This window comes from Podarcis raffonei, chromosome 3, assembly GCF_027172205.1.
Source record: "Podarcis raffonei isolate rPodRaf1 chromosome 3, rPodRaf1.pri, whole genome shotgun sequence".
NCBI classification, from domain to species: domain Eukaryota; kingdom Metazoa; phylum Chordata; class Lepidosauria; order Squamata; family Lacertidae; genus Podarcis; species Podarcis raffonei.
This window is the reverse complement of record NC_070604.1, coordinates 93,169,364-93,191,275: the sequence shown is the minus strand read 5'-3', so window position 1 is coordinate 93,191,275 and position 21,912 is coordinate 93,169,364. Positions and strand designations below refer to the sequence as shown.

The 21,912-nt window shown below is 43.8% G+C and overlaps 1 protein-coding gene and 1 long non-coding RNA gene across 4 annotated transcripts; one reads left to right on the top strand and one right to left on the bottom strand.

The window, feature by feature from the left end:
- Positions 1-9,040: 9,040 nt before the first annotated feature.
- LOC128411064 (uncharacterized) lies at positions 9,041-10,428 on the bottom strand. Of its 2 annotated transcripts, none has more exons than XR_008329680.1 (2): positions 10,052-10,428; positions 9,041-9,644 (listed from the first exon to the last, which is right to left on the bottom strand). It is a non-coding gene; the product is annotated as an uncharacterized LOC128411064 (long non-coding RNA). The 2 variants fall into 2 exon arrangements; XR_008329682.1 differs by having other exon boundaries at positions 10,222-10,428.
- A 122-nt stretch (positions 10,429-10,550) lies between these two features.
- LOC128411063 (histone H3.3A) lies at positions 10,551-17,460 on the top strand. Of its 2 annotated transcripts, XM_053383034.1 has the most exons (5): positions 10,557-10,664; positions 11,340-11,479; positions 12,229-12,383; positions 13,322-13,475; positions 16,809-17,460. In XM_053383034.1, the coding sequence occupies exons 3-5, from the start codon at positions 12,256-12,258 to the stop codon at positions 16,935-16,937; spliced, it is 411 nt and encodes a 136-aa protein (XP_053239009.1). In that variant the 5' UTR covers positions 10,557-10,664; positions 11,340-11,479; positions 12,229-12,255; the 3' UTR covers positions 16,938-17,460. The 2 variants fall into 2 exon arrangements, with proteins under 2 accessions (XP_053239008.1, XP_053239009.1); XM_053383033.1 differs by lacking the exon at positions 11,340-11,479 and having other exon boundaries at positions 10,551-10,664.
- The last annotated feature ends 4,452 nt before the right edge of the window (positions 17,461-21,912 follow it).

The window sequence follows — 21,912 nt, the reverse complement described above, 5'->3', positions numbered from 1 at the left end:
AGTGAGGGATGTGGTCGTATGTGGTCTAGGAAGGGGGCACAGCCCTGTAAGAGTCCTATGGACTAGAAGGGCCTGTGGGGGCCACATTCAGCTTGTGGGCCTGAGGTTCTGAACTCCTGCTTTAGATGCTTTTACTTGTGGCTTCTTTCCTATATTGAGGAAACTTCTGGGTGTCCTTGGGCAAGTCATATTATCTCACCCTGACTTGCCTTATCTTGCCTGTAAAATCATAGTAGCAATAGTAATGGTTCTGCATTTCACATAATTTTTGTGAAGATTAGCAAGGATAACATGCCAATGAGTCACTACCAACAATATACAAATAGTATTATTTTTCTCCCACAGCATTTATAAACTGTTTAGTATTTTTTTTTAAATCTCAGCAGTGAAATATAAATGTGGAGGATGTTTCACTTTTGGTTTTGTTTTTTAGCTCAGGGTTTCTGAGAAGAGAGATTACACTCACACCCTGAAAGCAGACTCTGAAAGTCTGGCTCTGCTGACTGGCCAAAATAATAGTCAGGCATCTGATATTTACAGCCAGTCCAGGCAATCTGGAGGGTTCATATTGTCTGCCAATCACAAGAACTGATGTTGCACAAACCTCTTCCCTTCTCTACCTTCTCTCATAGTAGTTTATGGTAATTTACTAGCCTCAGACACAAAGATACTATTGCCTGCCATGGCAATCTCTAAGCAGTGCAAGATTCCAGGGGTTCCAGGCAATTACCTAGGACTCATGTTTCCTTTTGGAATGTGGCCCAGCAGAGACTGTGGTGTCTTTATGATATATGGTTTATTTACAAATATATACAACTTGAGCCTACAGTGGAGGGGTTCACCGCATTAACACCCAAGGGTCTTGCTTGTCTCTAGCTGCCGCCTTGGATTCAAACAGAAATCAAACACTGCTCTCAAATATTGTTCTGACTCTCTCTCTAGCTTGCTGCTTTTTTTTTAGGTGATACCACTCCAACTTTCAACTCTAAACTCTGGCTTTGTCCTTCTAACTAACTGAGGGCTTTGCGAGCTGACTGGGGGAAGGGACCCATCCATTTGTCATCTCACACAGAGCTCCTTTCCTTTGTCTCTCTTAATGGCTGTCACCTCAACACAGAAGAGAAGAAGAGGAGTTTGGATTTGATATCCCGCTTTATCACTACCCTAAGGAGTCTCAAAGCGGCTAACATTCTCTTTTCCCTTCCTCCCCCACAACAAACACTCTGGCTTATATTTTAACACTTTCTGCTTCCAGGGTTTAGAAGGGTCTTGCATACAGCCTACTTCCTTCTCCATAAACTCAGCATACCAGTCCCAGACTCAGACACCGCATTGCAGTCTCTGATATAATATATTCAAACTCAGGCAACAGAAAAATAATATTTTTATTGTAGAGTATTTTGACAAATTTACACTGCTCTACCAGCTAGGCCTCATCCAGGCTGTTTCTTTCCAGTAGTGTTAGCTTGCTTTTTGTTTTGGTTGACTGTGTGTCAGAGCAGGAAGAATTGGCAAATCCAATGTACAGCAGACTTGGAGAAGAAAACAATTGACAAAATAAGTATCCACCCCTCTTTGTTTTTGCTCTCCCTTGACAGAGGTTCCTGAATTTAATTATAGCTCACAGAGAAGTATTCTGCTGAATTACTGAAACTCTCAATAAGGACTAGATTCTAATTTTCCTAATTAGCATCTGAGCATTTGGAAAACTCGCCAACATCCTCAGCCTAAAAATGAACATACAGGCTGCAATGAGTCTAGTGGTTATTTCTAAGAGCTGCCAACCAAGTCTATGAATATAAAAAATGTGTAGGAAATGAGAGGGCAAGCATCACATGGCCTTGTAATATGCTTCCTGGAACAGAGCTTGACACCATTTGTAATCATCTGAAGTTTGCAAAACAGAGCTAATGATGTGGTGACCAAGATGATAGCTGAAGAGCCTGAAGTAAAATAAAGCAAACATTAAAAGAAAATCATTGTTTTACAAATGGGATGAGGACTGGTTTGTAAACTCATTATTTGTAATGCCAAGTTGAATTTATAGTAACTGGGAGTAATTCCCAGGATACTGAAACCTCACCTCCATCTGCATGGTATTGGCTCACCTAGAACACTTACATATCGTAAGTGGGCAGCAACTAAGCAGGAATGCAGAAGACACTTCAAAGTAGGGAATAGTTTAAGGCTTAAAACCTGTAAGACTGGAACCTTGATTCTGAGTTAAGTGTATGTCCTGTCAATCAGGATCTGGAAAAAGCCTTTTAGCTCAACATTAAAAGACTGAACAATCCCTGAATATGTAGTTGGTAGAGTGTTGTGTTTGGACCAGGGTGACCTGGGTTTCAAAATCTTATGCTCATCCATGAGACTCTGAGTCAGTTCTTCCACTTTTCAGCCTAACCTACCTCACAGGGTTGTTGTGAGAATAAAATGGAATAATTGCCTTGGAGGGAAGGCAGGATACACATATGCTTAGTAAATAATGAGTCATTGACAATGCTCTTTACAAAGCAGACAGGTTCTCAAGAGTGACAGAACCACTCTCTGTGACTCCCCATTGCACCATCAAGGGAAATGCAGGAAAAGGGTGTGACTAACAAAAACTTGTCTTTTGCATGCCATTACTTTCTGTTGTTGGTCAGCAGGCCAGGGATCAGACTAGTTTCGCTAAAAGTTAAAGAAAGGGCAAACTTCACCAGGACTCACTTTGGGGCAAGTCACATTAAAAAGAAAGGGGCAGGGCTTGTGTAGGATCATGGATGAGCTCTTGAACAACTATAGGGCTGTTAGAAAGGTTATTTTAAACAGGGAACAGCAACAGTGCCCCACTGTTTTTTGAACATTTGCACTATGGTATGCACTATGCATCCCTAAAGCTTAGAGAGGTCCATGATTATAGAATCATAGAATAATTAGAGTTGGGTGGTCTATAAATCTTTATACATAAAAAAGCCAGCTAAGCATTTGGCTACACTGTGCCATTTGTTTACTTTAAAAATACAGTAGCATTACTAAAATGCTTTCAGGGCCTCATTAGGCAGTGGTGGCGGGTGCCCAATGGGGCTGGTAGGATGGAATGTAGGGAGGTCAACAGTAGGCGGAGCCAGAGCCAATGACAGATGGAAGAGCTGATTAATTCTAATTTTATTCCACCCAGATCTTGGACTGCTTGTAAATAAAACAGCAGGTGAGATAGGTGGGGCAGTGCCCTATATGCTCTAATGGTCTACCCTCTACTGTAATTACGGTTGGAAGGCCCCCTGTGCCTACCTAATATCTTAATATCTGTACAAATCAGTTTTTAAGTGTTTTTACTATCATGTGTTCTCCCTCCCCTTCAAGGAACTCAAGGAATTCGTCATTCTGTGAGAGGCTGGTCTCTAGCAGAAAACATTCTGCATCTTTACAGAACTCGTCCTTAGCTTCCCTTTGGGTAACCAATGCTAATTAAACAGGTAAAGCCAGTTCTTATAGTAATAGCTTCATTACAGAGAAGAATCTCTTGCAGTGATTTTAACAGTGGTACTCCAGCACTGTTTCAAGATCTGTGTTTGCATAATGTCAAGGACCAGAAATATCATGGAAGAAACATGTCTGATAAACTCTTACAGCATGATTCTTTGTGCTGCCCAGCTGTGGCAATACACTGGTTTGTGGCAGTATAGCAATAGCAGCATCCTGTCTGAAGCAAGAGACACGCCAGTTCTGCTACATTGTCTGTCGGTTCTAATCCCATTATACTAGTGCATATCAGGTATAAGGTGCAGAGCTGACATAGTTGATTCAGAGTATAGCTACACATCAACTGAGCTAATAATTGCTACTATTCTCTTTAACAAGGAAATGATTTCATTAAAGGTTTGTTGCAACACTGCTAAAACAGCCAAACATAAGTCATCGTTGGATTTCCCCTTCAGGCCGATTTATTTCTTTAAGGGTCAGACATTTTATATTCAGATATCCTAAGAAGAGAGCCAGTGTGGTGTAGTGGTTAAGAGCGGTAGACTCGTAATCTGAGGAACCAGGTCCGCGTCTCCGCTCCTCCACATGCAGCTGCTGGGTGACCTTGGTCTAGTCACACTTCTCTGAAGTCTCTCAGCCCCACTCACCTCACAGAGTGTTTGTCATGGGGAGGAAGGGAAAGGAGAATGTTAGCCGCTTTGAGACTCCTTAGGGTAGTGATAAAGCGGGATATCAAATCCAAACTTCTCCTCCTCCTCCTCTTCTTCTTCTTCTTTTTCTTCTTCTTCTTTCATAGGAAACTGAGACAACAATGGGTTGTATCCAATGTTAGTCATAGACTAGATCCATTCAGATAAATTGACATGATTAAATCAAATGGTCCATTAATGCCGAAGTTTCACTTTCTGTAGGAGGCAACCCAATAAAGATCATGACTCTTAAAAATGAACCACTTTGCTCCTACATTATTATTTATGCATGATAATTAATGTTCACCTATTGTTGAACCAAAAAAGGGACGCGGGTGGCGCTGTGGTCTAAACCAGTGAACCTCTTGGGCTTGCCGATTAGTAGGTCGGCAGTTCGAATCCCCATGACGGGATGAGCTCCTGTTGCTTGGTCCCAGCTCCTGCCAACCTAGCAGTTCAAAAGCACGCCAACAAGTGCAAGTAGATAAATAGGTACCGCTCCGGTGGGAAGGTAAATGGCGTTTCTGTGCACTGCTCTGGTGTCGGTGTTCCATTGCGCCAGAAGCGGCTTAGTCATGCTGGCCACATGACCCGGAAAAACTGTCTGCGGACAAAGTCCAGCTCTCTTGGCCTGTAAAGAGAGACGAGCGCCTCAACCCCAGAGTTGTCCGCGACTGGACTTAACTGTCAGAGGTCCTTTACCTTTACCGTTGAACCAGTTTCCTGGATATCATAAGGTGCGGACAAGTTTTAATAAAAATGTAGCAAGTAAAAGTAAGCCAGAAAAGTAGGAGTTCTGTGTCAGAAAAAATATGAACTGGATCTGCTTGTTTCTTTTTACTGTTTTAAGAGTCTTTAAACACAAAATAAAAGTGTGAGATTTCCACACACAGAGAAAATCCATTAGACTTGAGGCCAGGGTTATTTAGTTCCTGCCATGGACTGTTCCCTACTACTTGCCATTATGCACTGTAACCTAATGTTAGGATGAGAATCTTGTGTACTCTCACTCCCATTTCCCTTCACCCTGACTAGTTATCAGGGATGTTGGGAGTTGTGGTCCAACAATATCTGAATTGTGGATAGAGTTGATTCTTAGGGAGGTATTCAACCAAGTTTACTCAGCATAGGCCGACTAAAATTAATGAACATGGCTGTGTACATACTATACCTTTAAAGAACATTCAAAGCACATTCTCCACCCCACCACCGAATTCTGGTCACTTTAGTTTGTCAAGAGTTCCTGTGAATTATAACTCTGTGAGGGGAATGGCAGCCTGTCCCGCTTCGTCGCTTGAGGTGAAATGGAAAAGTGCTGCCCCAGCACCACCACCCCACCTAAGCCTCTCACCAAACAGCAATGACAGTGGCAGGTTCTGGTGAGATCTCACAGAGCACACAGTATCTCGTGAGATATTGCTGGAAGCCACCACCGCTTCTCTGCCAGTGGCGGTGGGGCAGGCAGGCAAGGCGCCCATAGAGGCACTTTGTTTTGGGGTTCCGCCACTGAAGTGTCTGTCTCAGCACACCTCTTAGGCTGAAAACTATGGATTCTCACCCAAATGCATTTAAGGAGTTCATATCCTAGCTGGATAAGGAACCATGCACAGAGTTGGGTGCTAAGAGGCCATCTGCCATTAATCCAGATGTCAGGGCTGCAAAGTCCCATTAGAAAACCCAGCCTGCTGTCTGGGAGACAAAGTGGGGAAATGTGGATTCAGATCTGCTCCCTTCCCAATCGTTAAAAAAACCCTCTGATTTTAGCAACCCCCACCTTTCTAACATAGCTCCATGAGTGATGGAACAACTGCAGCTACATAAGTACACAACTGGATAAGGATGGTAGTGTAGAAATTTTTTCAAGGTTCAAAAGCATTGCAAAAATTATTTTTGTATCCTACAATATAATTCAGGAGTTTTGAGGGTTGGCACAGTTGGACACCTGCTGAGGGTCCGCACTCCAGAAGGCCCCCCCACAACAACGGCTTCTTGGATTTGTTCCTCTTCACCTCTGCTTCTTGTTGTGGCTCCGGGGGAATGAACAAGTAAACAACAGCTGTGGTGAGGAAGAGTGACTGTCTAGACCAGGCATAGGCTAACTTGGCCGTCCAGATGTTTTGGGACTACAACTCCCATCATGCCCTGACCACTAGTCCTGTTAGCTAGGGATGATGGGAGTTGTAGTCCCAAAACACCTGGAGGACGAATTTGCCTGGTCTAGAAAGTCAGCAGTAGCAATGATGAGGCAAAAGAGCAGCACCTCGCAACAGTGGCAGAAAAGAGGCCAATGTACTGAGAAAGGAGGCTCCACCCTAAATCCACAGGCACAACCTACCATTGTTTCTCATTGCTTCTCTTCAGCGCATGTATATGTATGTGTATATGTATATATACCGCACTCTGAAAAGGTCATCCATCAGGGCGAACAATTGCATTCAATCCCATTGGCCTGAACTGACTGGAAAGGATCTGTGTTGTCCAAGAATGCTTACATCTGAGTATTACAATTCTGTTACTGTACAGAATGTGAAAGTACTTCATAATTCTAGACTTGCTACCTTCTTTATATATCTTCATTCTGATGCAAGCAGTTCAAAGTGCAGACCAAGACTGTTATAAAAGTTGAAGAGCGGAAGAAAGGTGATATGGGATGCAACTGCTTCTTTCTGTGGAGCTATTCCTTTCCTCCACAAGATCCTTGTAGCCACTGGGTAATATAAATATCAGGAATTAGGTAATGCTGCTTCAGGCAGAATTAACTACTCCCTCATGATTTGCAACTCTCAAAAAGAAGTTGGGACAGTCACAAAGTGAAAAGCTGTTCAGAAGCTAGTTGTGCATGTTAGTATGTTAATGACAGGGAATCATATTTTTTAATATTTATACACTCATACGGGCCCCCAAAGCAGCTCACAACATAATAAAACAAGCACAATAAAATCAGTTTACAAACAACCTTACTAAAGTTTGCAGCAACATATACAAAACAGTGGCAGCAGAAAACCCACATCTAAACAAAACTGTAATAACAATCTTTCTGAAGCAAGGGAGGTAAGGGACTAAATAAACTTAATGAGGGCTCAGTTGGTTGAGCATGAGACATCTCTGGGTTGTGGGTTGGACAAAAGATTCCTGCATTGCAAAGGGCTGGACTAGATGAACCTTTTGGTCCCTTCCAACTCTACAATTCTCTGATTCTATGAGTTCCAGAAGTAAGATGCCACCACAGAGAATGTATCCTTATCCATGTACACCTCAGATGGTGGAGGGATGCAAAGCAGAGCCTCCTTAAAAGATCTTAAGCAGTCATGCAGGAGCAGGTGGTCCTTCAAATAAAACTGGCCCATGCAAGCTGGCAGGATTTTGGAAGTGGTGGATCATCTGCCACTTCACTCCCACGCTCACAATCCTCCACTGGTTTGGTGCTAGTATAGAAGCAGACCTGACTTCAGGTCAAGTGGAAGCTTTTTTGTGGCAGGAAGGAAACATTAAAAACTTCCCTAAACAGGGCTGCCTTCAGATGTCTTTTAAAAGTGAGATGCCGCATTTTTCGCTCTATAACACGCACTCAACCATAACACGCACATAGTTTTTAGAGGAGGAAGATCCGTAGGCATGCCACCCGTAGGCATTTCCTCCATAACACGCAGACATTTCCCCTTACTTTCTAGGAGGAAAAAAGTGAGTGTTATGGTGCAAAAAATACAGTAGTTGTTTATTACCTTGACATCTGATGGGAGGGCGTTCCACAGGGCGGGTCCCACTACCAACAAGGCCCTTTGCCTGGTTCCCCATAACTTCACCGCCAGAAGGCCCTTGGAGCTGGACCTCAGTGTCCAGGCTGAATGATGGGGTGGAGATGCTCCCTCAGGTATACTGGGCCGAGGCCGTTTAGGGCTTTAAAGGTCAGCTCGGAAACATACTGGGAGCCAATGTAGGTCTTTCAAGACTGGTGTTATGGGGTCTTGGCGGCTGCTCCCAGTCACCAATAAATGCCATCCCTTGACCAATCTGACATTAACTATCAGAACTATGGAATGAGATAATCTCAGGTACACTGAACCATATCATTTACACAACATGCATCTTCAATAGCCTCAGAAAGCTATTGGGGCCTACAACATGCTGCTTTTATTGGTGAAGGGTGCTCTTGCTGAAAACCCTGCTCCATTATATTCTGAGGCACCTAAACATTCATGAAAAGCCATCTCATGGAAGACTCACACCAATTTTCTAGTGATGTCAGGAAGGTATAAGAGGAGGAAAATCATAGCCTTTTACTATGATAAAGTCAGGGCCCCTTCAAATATCCTTTTTATTGCACATTCAAGATGATATGTGCTCCTGATGGGATTTGAAAAGTTTTGGGATGGAACTATTGCTTCATTTCCAATCAGTGCATGTCCCATAGCTTCCTAATGAATTCATGCAACTTTTAATACCACAAATGTTCAGGATGGGATGGTGGTTTGTCCTGCTTCAGTTGTGCTGTAGTGCAAAACAGCCTTCCACACAGCAATAATGTGGTTACATTAGGAAAGCATTGCAGAACTAATAAAGTGGAATGATGTATTGATGGTCCGGTATAAATCAACCACTTATGCCCTATTACTGAGTTTATGACAAGTTGCAGAGCACGCCCACACACAAAAACACTAGTCTGGAGGGGCACTTAGTGAAAAGTGTTCCGGACCATCTGGAGTTTTCATCCTATGACTGCAGCTTCTGAGTTGAGAGGCACCTGTTGCATAGAAGAATGTGTATGAGAGATTAGAAGGGGAGGATTGGGGGACCACAGACAAGGGTCACCCGAACCGAAGGCCAGCCTTGGCTCGAGATTTCACAAATCTTAATAGCAATATATAGTGTCTGTCAGAAAACAGAAATTGTGGAATGAAGTTTTTATTCCTTTAAGCTAGCTCTCATTCTTTAAATCTGGGCATTACAAATCTCTCTCTGTGTGTATGGTCCAGAAGTTCCAGTACAGTCAAACCTCAATTTTTGAAAGTCTCAGCTGCTGAATGTTTTGTAAGCTGAACACCGAAAACCCAGAAGTGAATGCTTCCGTTTTCGAATGCGCCTTGGAAGGTGAATGGCTTCTGTGGCACATTTTTCTTTTTTCCACATTGACTTTGCAGCCAGACCTTTGATCCTTGATTTTTGAACGTCGAACAGATTTCCGGAATGGATTATGTTCGAAAACTGACATTCCACTGTATTGTGGTTTTTACAGATGAGGATAAAAAGAGTATGCTGCCAGTCACTGAAGCCACCTAAGCTGGTGGAGCTAGTGGTTTAAGCTTGAATGTGAATATTCTGAGGAAGGCAAGCTGTAGAATTACTCGAGGAGCAAAACATTGAAGTTGGACTTCATGAGGGCCAGTTCACCAACTCCAAACACCTCACTTTCTGCTCACCACTTGTTGACTCGAACTGTAATCTGCGCATTGCATAAAAATCCACTGCAAGTGCTGCAATGATGTCAGTCCTCTGACAAAAGAAATCACACTTTTAAAGGCCTTAAACTTTTTAACACCCCCACCCCCTTTATCGTACTCCACCTCATTCATTGCAATCAGGCTCCAATCCCTCTCTCCTCACCAATGAGTTCCCCTCCACCCACCTCATCCAGCAGCCTCAAACTCATGGAAAGTCCCTTTGGTGTTGGATCTCAGTCGTTCAACGGTAGTACTCCTCGCCCCCGAGTTTGAGGCTTCATCAAGCGGTGGGCGTGTGAAGCGCCTCAAGCAGAGGAGTGAAACTCCTAGGGACCGATGTCCCTTCACCCCCGTAATAAAATATTTTAGGGAATCCCCCCCTCGCAGTTGATGGGCATTGCCATTCAAATGGTGTCCGTGTGCCACGTCTTGCGATCGATTAGGTGGGACGGGGCTTACCTTGTGCCCCCTATATTTCATTCAGGTTGGCACCCCTGGCCTCCAGAGTTTCACAGGCTTGGGCCACCCTAAGCTGGAGGCGGGGCTGAGAGTTCAGTCCAGGAGCAGCGAGGGGCCCCCAAGCCATCCCCTAATGCCCGAAGCAACGCAGAGAGACCGTTGGCCCTGACCTCGCGCCGCCGGATCCTGGCGGTTAGGGGTCTCCTCCCGCTGGACCGTTGGGCGCTGACCTGGGGCCTCGTGCTCCCCTCTGGCAGGGGAAGGAAGCCAGGAGGGCCAAGGGGGGATTCCCTGCTTCGCTCCCTCGCTTGCTCTCCGTCTGCGGCGCGCGCGGCGTGTCTTTTGTGTTTGTACACACAGAGGCGGCCGCGGGAAGCCGAGAGTGGGCAGGGAGGAAGCCGCGCGGGCGTGGCCTCGCCTGCCCTCCATTGTGCGCCATTGGCTGCCCTCCTCGGCGGGGGCGGGGCCTGGGCGGTGCTAAGCGGCGGAGACGGCCCTCCCGAGTCAGCCATCTTTCAATTGTGCTCTCAGCCGCCGTCGCCCGCAGCAGCTTTAGCGCCTCCTCGCTCTTCCTCGCCTGCTCGGCAGCCGCGCTCAGCCTCAGCGGACGGGGGTAAGTCGTCAGCTTCGCTCCCTCCCGCGGCGGCGGCGCCCCCCGCTCACGCCAGCTTAGCCAGGGACCCCTCCGGGCTGCCCCCCGAACCTCTCCGGCAAACTTCTGGGAAGAGCTGCGGTTGGGGGGCAGGCGAGTCCCCAGCGCAGCCGAGGAGACGGCTCCTTCGCGCAGGGCCCCCCCAGCCCCACTTCGCGCGGCTCCTGCCCCCCTCCAGCGCCCTCCCCGCACCCCGGACCCCCACCATCCTCCTCCCCAGCCCCTCACCTGCCCCCTCGGCCCCTCGTCGCCCCGCATCGGACCTGGAAGCGGCTGCAAACTGGAGCCAGTTGCCAGCCCGGGGAAACTCTCCTGCCTGCCTGCCTTCCCTGGCTCCCCACAGTTGTTGCTCAGCTTCACCATCTTGTCTCTTTTCTCTGGTCACCGACCATATTTTTTTTCTCCCTATTGCATAAAAACAATAAAAAGGGGAGAAATGTGCCCAGGAAACGATCCAAACCCAGCGCGATTTGGGGGGATTCTCGGTCCAAACTTTTCCTCTCCCCGGTAGCCCGTCGGACCCCACATAGTTTGGAGCTGCTGGGGGATTTTTTTCCGGGGGGTTGTTATTGTGTTGCTATTTTATTTTTTTATTTTTTCCCCCTCCCCGTCTCTCTCTTTCTCTCCCTGCAATAGGGAGTCTAAGGCTGCATTTCGTGATTGTTTCCATTTTGTTGGGGATGAGTTTGCCAGCGAGAGGCGCTTGGGAGCGAGGCAGCCTCAGCACTGGCAATTGGGCAGGCGGGAGCAGCACCGAAAAACCTGACCCCCCAAAAGTTCGTTGCTTTCTTGCACTTAAAATCTGACGTGATATTTCCCCCCCTTCCTTTTGTGGAATAAAACCTGGCTCGTCTACGGCTTCCATTTGTTTTTCCTTGGCGCGCACGGCAGGGCGAGGGGAACGGTGGCTGCTTTGCAGGAGAACACTTTAAGGCTTGGGAGTCCCCCTGTTTTCTTTTCTGTTTTTAAACGTATTTTTGTTTTTGTTTTTTGCTCAATGCAAGCCATAAATCAGCTGCACGTCCCCCGGCGTTTTCGGCAATTATTGGCACTTTTTCTGAGCCCACGGGAGGGGGTTAGGAACCGCTTGTGTTGTGTTGGAATCACCCCTCTCTCATCTTTTTGACTGCTGCTGCATCGCTCCAGTTTTTTGCCCTGGGCAAGGGCTGCATTTTAGCAGGCTACTACAATCTTAGGCATTTATTTTACTGTTAAATAAATTACACCCCCCCCCCCTTTGACCATTTTACCATCCAATCCAGCACTTGCAAGGGAAAGGATTTCTTTATGTGGCAAGCTCGCAGGCGGGGAAGTCTGCTGCTTGGCTTGCTACCGGAGGTGTGGATCCGCAGCTTTTTAATCGCTTAAGGTTTTGGAGGTCCTTAACATCCGAGGCATTGTTGTTGTCTTTGTAAAGGCAGTTTTAAAAACAAATAAATCTGCATTTTCGGAAACCCTTCCCCCCCCCCTCTGGTGGCTGCTGTGTGGCGGTATAGTGATCGCGTGGGTGATTTCTTACCGATAGGTGTAAGGAAGAGAAGTTCGCGGGAACATGGCTCGTACCAAGCAAACTGCCCGTAAATCCACCGGTGGGAAGGCGCCCAGGAAGCAACTGGCGACAAAAGCCGCTCGCAAGAGCGCGCCCTCTACTGGTGGGGTCAAGAAACCTCATCGCTACAGGTATAGAAATGACCGCGAACAAAAGTATTGTGATGTTATAGTCCCTAAACAACGCGGAAATGTTTATCGGATCGCAACTTTTTGCTTTGGGGATTTTTTTTAAAATCTTTCACGTTGAATCGGATTATACTGGCATGGTCTCTGTTGTTTCTTCTCTTGACGAAAAAGAAAAATTTCAACATAAAAATATTTTATATTGAACATTTCCTCCGAAAAAAGCTGTAAGATCGCCTTTGATAGTAATATATCAATTGTATTGATTAAATGGATTTTAAAAATAAAATCTGAAAATCACAATATTAAGTTTTAAAAAACAAATCTGGTTCTGTCGTGTTTAGGATGTAGTAATAGGGCTTGCTGATTAATGGAGGTGTTGGAAGAAGCCTGCTTTATTTAAAACTTGCCGAGCCTGATAATTTTTCATTTATTTAAATTAGTTTAGCTCCTCAGCTGTTACTGTAAAACTGATATAATTTGTTCATTGTACCACTAGAGGGCAGTAGCTGCCTCCAGATAAGCAGGTAAATAGCAGGCTTTACACTTTTAAATGTTGTTTTTAAGACTGTGTATACACAAATGAATAAATTGTAATTACTGATATTCTTCTAGTAGCCATTTTTCTTATCAATTTCATAATATTTACATTGCATAAAGAGGACATAAAGAAAAATGAGTACTGAGAAGAGACTAATAGTTTCTAGCATTCTGTTTTGGACTGTTCTTTTTAGCTGAAACCTATTTGACTTATTTTAGCATGTCACTACTTAATTTTGTAGAAGTTGGTCTTGCACAAAATGTTCTTGTATGCTCATGTCTCTTGAATGGAACAGTTATTCAAACTTTCATTTCTCTCTGGAATTTTGTATGCTCTATTTTTTGGAGATGAAGACAAAAAGCTTATTTGTCTTGTTTCTTCTTCTTTGTTTGATCATTTAAAGGCCAGGTACTGTGGCTCTTCGTGAAATCAGGCGTTATCAGAAGTCGACCGAACTTCTGATCCGCAAACTTCCTTTTCAGCGCCTGGTGCGTGAAATTGCTCAGGACTTCAAAACAGATCTGCGTTTCCAGAGCGCAGCTATTGGTGCTTTGCAGGTAAAAATCATATTGTATCTTACTAGCTGCCCTTAACCCCCCAATTGGCAAGATGCCCCTTAACAGAACTGATAATGCATGTCTGAACAATATAATTTCAGGTGAGTACTTATCAGTGTTGTCCACCCCATAACCTTATATATGAACTTTGTTTTCAATTAGCCATTTTGTGTCCCAAATTGTTTCTAAGTTACAATTATTTAGCTTTTAAAAAGAGACATGGGGAAAGGTGCTTAGAGGTAAACTCTTCCTACTAAAGTAATTCAGCTGACTTTTAAAAATATATACATGAGACTTAATTTACAACTGTCTCAGACAGAACACATGTGGGTATAGCTTTACCATCACAAATGACATGAAAAGCCCTTTCTAGAGTGCAGCCATTAACAGCACTGTGCCGTTAGTACGTGAGGGAGTATGTGATTGGTTACTTCCATACGCTCATCTTATTGGTTGAGCTGTTTCTATGGTTAGTCAAAACTTCACGCAATTGGTGGGTTTCACAAGTAAGCATCCATGTGTTTGTAGGTGTGCAGATAACTACCAGCATTTGGGAGAACTAAAGTAATTCACCTCCTTGAGGAAGATCTTAAAACTTGAAATGTTGGAACATAAGGATTTCAAAAATAGATCTCCTAAAGTAACTGCAAATGAATCCACTATTTCTTTCCACCACCCTTCAAGATTCATTTTTTAATTTTTACTCTGCACAAAGGTTGACCAAATCATTTCTGAGATTTCTCAGGAATATGATCTACGTTACGCTGCATCAGAATACTTAGCAGATTCTGCCTTTGTCAAACCTCCAAGTAACTTCCACACACCTTTCCTCTTTCCACACGTCATTAGGAAGAGCAAGGGGTACCTGTTAGGATGTGGTTGGGATACACCTGGTATGTGAGATGTACTTTTTGAGCCCTTCTATAAGATAAACCATTGAAGACAGAATGCTGCACTGGAAGGACCTTGGTCTGATCCGGCAAGACAATCTGTATTTTCTACAACAAAACACAAAGCTTGCATTAGTGTGTTAGATGTGGTGATTTCCAAATATGGAGATAGAACTCGTGCTGTTTTCAAGTTCTCTTTCTTGGTTTATTTCCACAAATTGCTGATGTGTAAGTAGATATATGTGAAGAGCATGACACTGCCAATTCTAGGCAGATCCAGTGTATTTTCCAAAAGCAGAAAGGCACATTATCCCTTTCCATGCAACACTTATGTTCACAAGAGTGATGTAAGCATGGCTAGGTTGTGGTGAGGACAACGACTTAACAAGGGAGAAGCAGCCCTTAGTTTGTAAGCGCTGCACTCAGGGGGCAGAGAGCATTTAATACTTTACAGACCTATTTGACATTCTCAGAAGCAGTTCCCAGACAGAACTGATTTATCAGTCATTGGACTCACATAAACCCAAATGTTTTGCAGCATGCTTTGCCTTCTCTGTGTGATGTAACATTGTCACCTCCTGCTCTAAAGGGACAGAGGTACAAGAAAGAAGTCCATTAGCCATCCTAAGATTAATGTCGGCATATCACAATGAAGATTTGTGTGTGAAACATGTACAGTTCTACACAACATATGCAGAATTCAAGCTAAAACAGGTGTCTAAAAAAATTCAGCACATTCTAGAATCTAGACTCCAGATGAAGCCCGCCTTATTTGTGGCCCATCAACTCTTAACACAACCCACCGTCATGCCGGTGCATGACACCCACTGTGTTTGCAGTCCCAGACTGATCACCAAAGAATAGGAATTTTATTGACGGCCGTATAGGGTCCACAGGCCGCACTTGTCTTGTGTACAGTCCTCCAGCCAGGGTGCTATAAGGTTTCTGGCTATCCATTGCCAGATTATGATTTTTAAAGCAAGACTGAATGGTTGAGAAATCAGAGTGCAACATGGACATCAAAGAAGTCGCTTTATTGTTGGTAAAAAGTAGCAGTGGTGCTGCTGCTTCATAAAATCCACAATACACCTACATTCCTTGGCCAGATCCTTGTCCAATCCTGACCTTATTTTAATCCCAGGATGAGCAGGCATTAGGCTTTAATTTTTATACCACAACCCTGAGACCTACCAGCCATAGCCAGGTGCATATAGTGGCTCAGGAGGGATAACATAATGAGAATTAAGGACAGCGTACCTCTGAGCGTATGCCTGGTCCATATTAAAAATCCACATCTATCTTCCTTTCTTTCAGTAGCCAAAATTAGGGTGGAGTGGGAAATACCTATTGTTGGTTTTGCTAGATAGTTGGGAGCCAGAAAACTTGACCTTCATACTGTAAATCCCCCAGAGATGTATCAGTAGATCCTGATCTCCCTACTGCCTTTCCTGTGAAGATGGATTTTTATACAGTGCTTGTGCAAGCAGAAAACAGCTTGCACAAACAGCCTTTCCTCTTGCCTCCATCCACCACCTGAAAATCTTCAGAAGGTTTTTTTCCCCCTTTAATTTGGGGGGTGGGGAGCATCTCCTGAACAGTGGGGCTTTCAGTCATGGCTGCTGTGGGAACATGCCCCAAATCAGGCAGAAAGAGTCCCTCTGCCTGATTTTGGATGATTCTCCACCCATTCCACTTCAGTCCTTAGAACATGGCCCCCCTTATTCAGGAGGGCCCCCAACCCTCTGAAGAGGGTTTTTGGAAGATACAAGTAGGAGGACGGGAATATCTGTTGCGTAAAGAGCATTATGCTCATGTAACTACTCGAAACAATCCTTTAACTGTTGTTGCCCCTGTGGAAGAGTTAACTTGCTACAAACCGCCTTAGTGGTGAATCAGGATCCAGTAGGGGCTTTTGTTTTGTAAGCTACAAGAACAGAATGCTTTGGAGAAGATAATACATACATTAATTATGATGGTTAATGCCCAATCCAGGTGTGGAATCAATCAGAGACAGGATTTTATAGTTGGGTGTATCAGAACTCTAGGGCTACAATACCTTGTTTTCTGTTTACCAACATTTATCTACCACTTGATTTTAACACAACCTCTAAATGATTTACAAGGAACATCATGTAATTAAAACATGGAACACACATTTAAAATCAGCAGTAAACTAACGAGATTAAAGCATGCCAAGATCTATGTGTGGATAGGCTTTTTGGCAGGTGCCAAAAAGGATACAGCAAAGGTATCTGATGTCAGACGTCAATAGTCAGAAAGCGCCAAATTAAAGGTGCTATCGCACCAAAAGATGTATTTTCCCCTCCCAATTGCATAAGACAATTTAGAAGAGAGACATAGCGAAAGTGTGCCAATGTTTGTAATTACTTGGGGGTCTGTGCACTTTGGTTAAAACATTCAAATTATTTTCTTCTCTCAACAGGAGGCAAGTGAGGCCTACCTGGTTGGCCTGTTTGAAGACACCAACCTGTGTGCTATTCACGCCAAACGTGTCACAATCATGCCAAAAGATATCCAGCTAGCACGCCGCATACGTGGAGAGCGTGCCTAAATTCTTCTAAGATGGATTTGTCATTCTCAAAACAAAATAAATCTCTTCTTCCTGTTATTGGTAGTAATGAACGTTAGATATTTTTTTCCATGGGGTTAAAAGGTACCTAAGTATATGGTTGCAAAAATGAAAAAAAAAATAGAGGACAGAATCGGGTATTGGCAAGCTCTTTTTCATTTTCATTTGTGTGTGGATTTTTAATATAAACGTGGGGACATATAATGCATTATTGCTATCAAAAACCATTTCAGTGAACATATTTCAGCAGTTCAACTTTATAACAATTATAAATATGCCAGTCAAACTTTTCTGGACAATGCCAGCATTTGGATTTTTTTAAAAAATAGGTAAATTTCTTATTGATGGCAACTATATGGTGTCTGTAACATTTTTATCATACAGTAGATTCCATCCATTCGCTATACTTTTCTAACTAAGTTGTCCTACATGCAAGTACATGTTTTTAATGTTGTCTGTCTTCTGTGCTGTTCCTGTAAGTTTGCTATTAAAATACATGAAATAACATTTGTTTTTTGCCTTTAATTTTTAACCCTGCCACATTGACTGCTAGTTTCTGTAAGTCAGCACCAATAGAAATTCAAGAAACACGCATCTCTTGCACTACTTCCAAACTAAATGTAGGAAAGTGTGCATTTCTGACTCGTATTGAGAATTGGAGCCATATCAAAATTTATATGTGGTGGGGAAGCACACATGGATGTAGTTACCAGTTCACACATGTGCGCATCCACTTCAATAACAGCAGTAGCACTTTCAATGAACAAAGCTTCCCTTCCAGCCAATTCATGTGAATTGATCTTTTGGTCTGATCTTTCAGTTTACAAGTATATAAAAGCAGCACAGTTACTACATGAATTGGCCACCACCAGAAGGAATGAGTGTCTCACATCTCCTAGGTGGTGTGTGCCTGCAGCTTATGGTGTGGAAATTAGAAATCTGTGGTCATGACCCTCTGGTTTGAAATTACTATTTTTCTATCTTCACTTTAATCCTATGGGGGGAGGGAGGGAATCAGCTTCCTTCACAGACTGAAAAAGTCCCTAAATGTAGCTGTGTGTGAATCTTGACTACTGAGTTGGAGCTTCCATTTTGAGTGTTCTCGACCCCTTGCCTGCCTTCTTGCTGTTTCCAGCCATTTTCCAGAGCGCATTCTGTGGTACCTCGGGTTAAGAACTTAATTCGTTCTGGAGGTCCATTCTTAACCTGAAACCGTTCTTAACCTGAGATACCACTTTAGCTAATGGGGCCCGCCGTGCCGCCGCCACGTGATTTCTTTTCTCATCCTGAAGTAAAGTTCTTAACCTGAGGTACTATTTCTGGGTTAGCGGAGTCTATAACCTGAAGCGTCTGTAACCTGAAGTACCACTGTACTCTAGCTAGTTAGGTCAGTTTTTCAGATTCAGCAGATGTTCCGTTTTCTGTGATTCTTCCTTACAATCATGCTGCATACTTGCACAAATCAAATTGCACTTCCGTCCTACAGAAACTAATATACAGTTGTACCTTGGAAGTCGAACGGAATCCGTTCTGGAAGTCTGTTCGACTCCCAAAACGTTCGGAAACCAAAGCACTGCTTCTGACTGGCTGCAGGAAGCAAACGAACAGGCACTTCTGGGTTTGCGGCGTCAGGGAGCCAAAATGTTCAAGAACTAAGCTGTTTGAAAACCAAGGTACGACTGTATACTCTTCCCTTGCCCCCAACACGGTTACACTAATGCAGACCTGGTTTATGGGTCACCCTGGGGGAATGCTCACAGTTCATGGGCCCCCCCTGCAAATAGTTACCCAATTCTATATGCCCCATATATGGAGTGGGAGAAATACATTTTTCACTTTTAAAATTCCTAAATCTAATCTCATGCATAGTTTAGAATATTGAAAGAATCAAAACAATTCATATTCGGTGAAGGTTTTGCTTGACTTTAATTTAATACAAATTCGTTTGGACCCTATTTTCAACAGTCAATCAAGTCACAGTGGATAGAAAAATAAACCTTGAAAGGGAGAGGTTCTAAGAGCAGCACACCAGAAAAGACTGGATTTGAAGCAAGTGGGTTATTAGATTTAAGATCTTTTTTTAATGCCATCATAATGGGTGAAGGAACATTCACAATAATGTTTGTTAAATAATTAAATGGCTTTCTTTTAAAAGGAAAGAAGTTCAATGTAATTTTATCTCAAAAAAGCAGAAAACTTGGTTGTTGGTACTGCCAATCAATATAAGGGCAGTTATAATGGAACTTGACCTGTGTTGGTTTGTGGAAGGAGACAGTAATACAAAGAACAGAAAGTACTTGGCCAGCACGCAGCAGAGTATTAATTTATGCATTATGTAGCATGGGAGTCAATTCACTTTGTAATTGTTGGCATCCCTCTGTCTCGAGAGACAATGGAGTGAACCCCCAGGGGTGAAGTCAAACAACTGTGTTAGCAGCACCTTAACCCCCCCACCTTTGTTTTGGGCCAGAGGTGAGGATCCTGTGGCCCTTTGGATGACATCAGCTCCAGCCATCAGGGCTAATGATCAAGGATGTTGGGATTTGTAGGCCTCTAATGTTTAAAAGGTTGCAAGTTACCCATTCCTGGTTAAGGACATGAAGTTCAGACAGTTTAAATCAGTAGCCATACAAAATTCAGCATGTTCTGTCAGTGTGGAAGCTATAGCTCTGTGACACAAAGTAATACAAATCTCATAAACTATTTAATTGATTCAAAATGTGAATTGCATTGATTTTAGTTGGTGTGTGTGTGTGTGTGTGTGAGAGAGAGAGAGAGAGAGAGAGAGAGAGAGAGAGAGAGAGAGAGATGTTTGAATATGTAAAGGTAAAGGACCCCTGGAGAGTTGTCCAGTCAAAGGCGACTATGGGGTTGCGGAGCTCGTCTCGCTTTCAGGCCGAGGGAGCTGGCGTTTGTCCACAGACAGCTTTCCGAGTTATGTGGCCAGCATGACTAAACCGCTTCTGGCACAACGGAACAACGTGGTGGAAACCAGAGCGCATGGAAACGCCGTTTACCTATTTATCTACTTGCACTGATGTGCTTTCGAACTGCTAGCTTGGCAGGAGCTGGGACAGAGCAACGGGAGCTCACTCCGTTGCGGGGATTCGAATCGCTGACCATCTGATCAGCAAGCCCAAGAGGCTCAGTGGTTTAGACCACAGCGCCACCCGCGTCACTTTTTTAATATGTCCACTCTTCTGTCAGGTGCCACTGGATAACAGGCCACCTTCAACTAAATAGTTGGTCTAGAAGTAGCCAGTGCTGATAACACACTTGGATAACACACTTTAATCAGCTCAAGGGTTGGGGGAACTCAGAAAGATTTTTTTTTGGGGGGGAGAAGGTTCAAAAGCACAAGGATAAGCCTTTCATTGAGAGAATCTTAGTGCTGCGTTGATTACAACCCATCGTCAGTAATATGGACTTACCTATCAGGGGTGTGAGGGAACAGAGTTGACTGCTAGAGGGCAAGCAGCCTAGCCTTGGGTGATTCTGAGGTTTCTTCTGGCTTTAGTAGGTTTGTGATTATGCTGTGAGAAATTACTAACTGCAGATTTGTAAGATAAGTTGCACACATGCACCGAAGGTATGAGACGGCAGGGAATGGAAGAGAAATGGGGATGTGCACCAACTAGAACAAGAAAGGAAGGGGCAACTCCCTATGCAGGGAAATGGGGGGAATCTATCTGTGTGTGACAGTGATGTGAGTGGCTTCCAGATAATTTCACCAGATAGCAGCTGTCTAATGAGATGGGCATTAAATGGAATGTCAGGGAGGAGAGCAAGCTCTTGGAATAGGTTAAATTCTCCTCTGCAAAAAATGCAATATCCACTGGTATCCAGGCGATTGCCAGATGGTATCTGAGCATCTGCAGGGGATAGTGATTACATAGCAAGAGGAGAAAAGGGAGGGTGAGGGGCAGGAAAGTAGGGTGAAAACACAACAAAAAGATATTTCAGAAAGGCTTCTGTGCCACCCTGGGAGGCTTCTCTTTTTATTTTGGGAATTTCCCTTCCACCCCTTAAAAAAAAGAAAGTCATTCAGGTGAGAAAAAAGTAACAGACCAAATATACATCATCATAAAAGCATAATACTAAAGCAATTGTAAAACAGCTATTTTAAAAGCAGCTGAAACCATTTTAGACGGCTGAGGAGATTCCGCCCCCCCCTCTTTAAGCTTTTATGTAATACTGAAAGGAGAACAGTGCTGGCACTAGCCAAGTCTCCTTGGGGAGGGAATTCCAAAGGTGGAGGCCACCACTGGGAAACTTGCTCTTTTAGGCACCACCACCTGCCTTGCCTAAATCCAGAAAGCCTTGATAGATAATTTCATTCCAGGGGCAGGTTAGTGTGGCAGCAGGCCTTTATTATTTCACGTGCTCAAATCCATTGCCATATACGTCTTTAAGTGTGAGCACCAGCATTTTGAATCAGAGCACAAAGTAATGAAGCTCTCCAAGTAAGGATGTTGCCAGTGCAACTTTTAGTAAAAATATATAACAAATAGGTCAGATTCATGTGCTTTTTCATACAGCAGCAAGTTGAGGGGGAGTGACCTAGCTAAGCCTGGCAGAACATCTTACTCTATGATCTTAACCCCATCATGAATTAATTAGAGTTGAGCACGCTGGTTATAGGAGACTCGATATCCCATAATGTGCATCTGATTTAGGCCGATGTTTGCTAGCCTACCAGATATGTGCACATGTGATTGCTTCCACATAGTCCAGGAATCTTCTTAGTTTAACAGAGGGTCATGGGGAGGGGGGTCAAAAGAAAAAAACAAGGGACACCCTAGAGTATGACTAACGACCTTACCCTGTTTGTTGATTGATAGCTACATGGTCATTTAAAGCCAGGATGATCACAGATATTTTTTAAAAAACCAAAACCCTGTTTTTACACCAACAATCACTACCTAAGTGTCCCCACCACATCCACTATTCTCATTCC

Coding starts and splice junctions, on each gene's coding strand:
- LOC128411063 (XM_053383033.1), top strand. CDS start 12,256: ATGGCTCGTACCAAGCAAACTGCCCGTAAATCCACCGGTGGGAAGGCG. Junction 12,384..13,321: donor AAGAAACCTCATCGCTACAG/GTATAGAAATGA, acceptor GATCATTTAAAG/GCCAGGTACTGTGGCTCTTC. Junction 13,476..16,808: donor CAGCTATTGGTGCTTTGCAG/GTAAAAATCATA, acceptor TTCTCTCAACAG/GAGGCAAGTGAGGCCTACCT.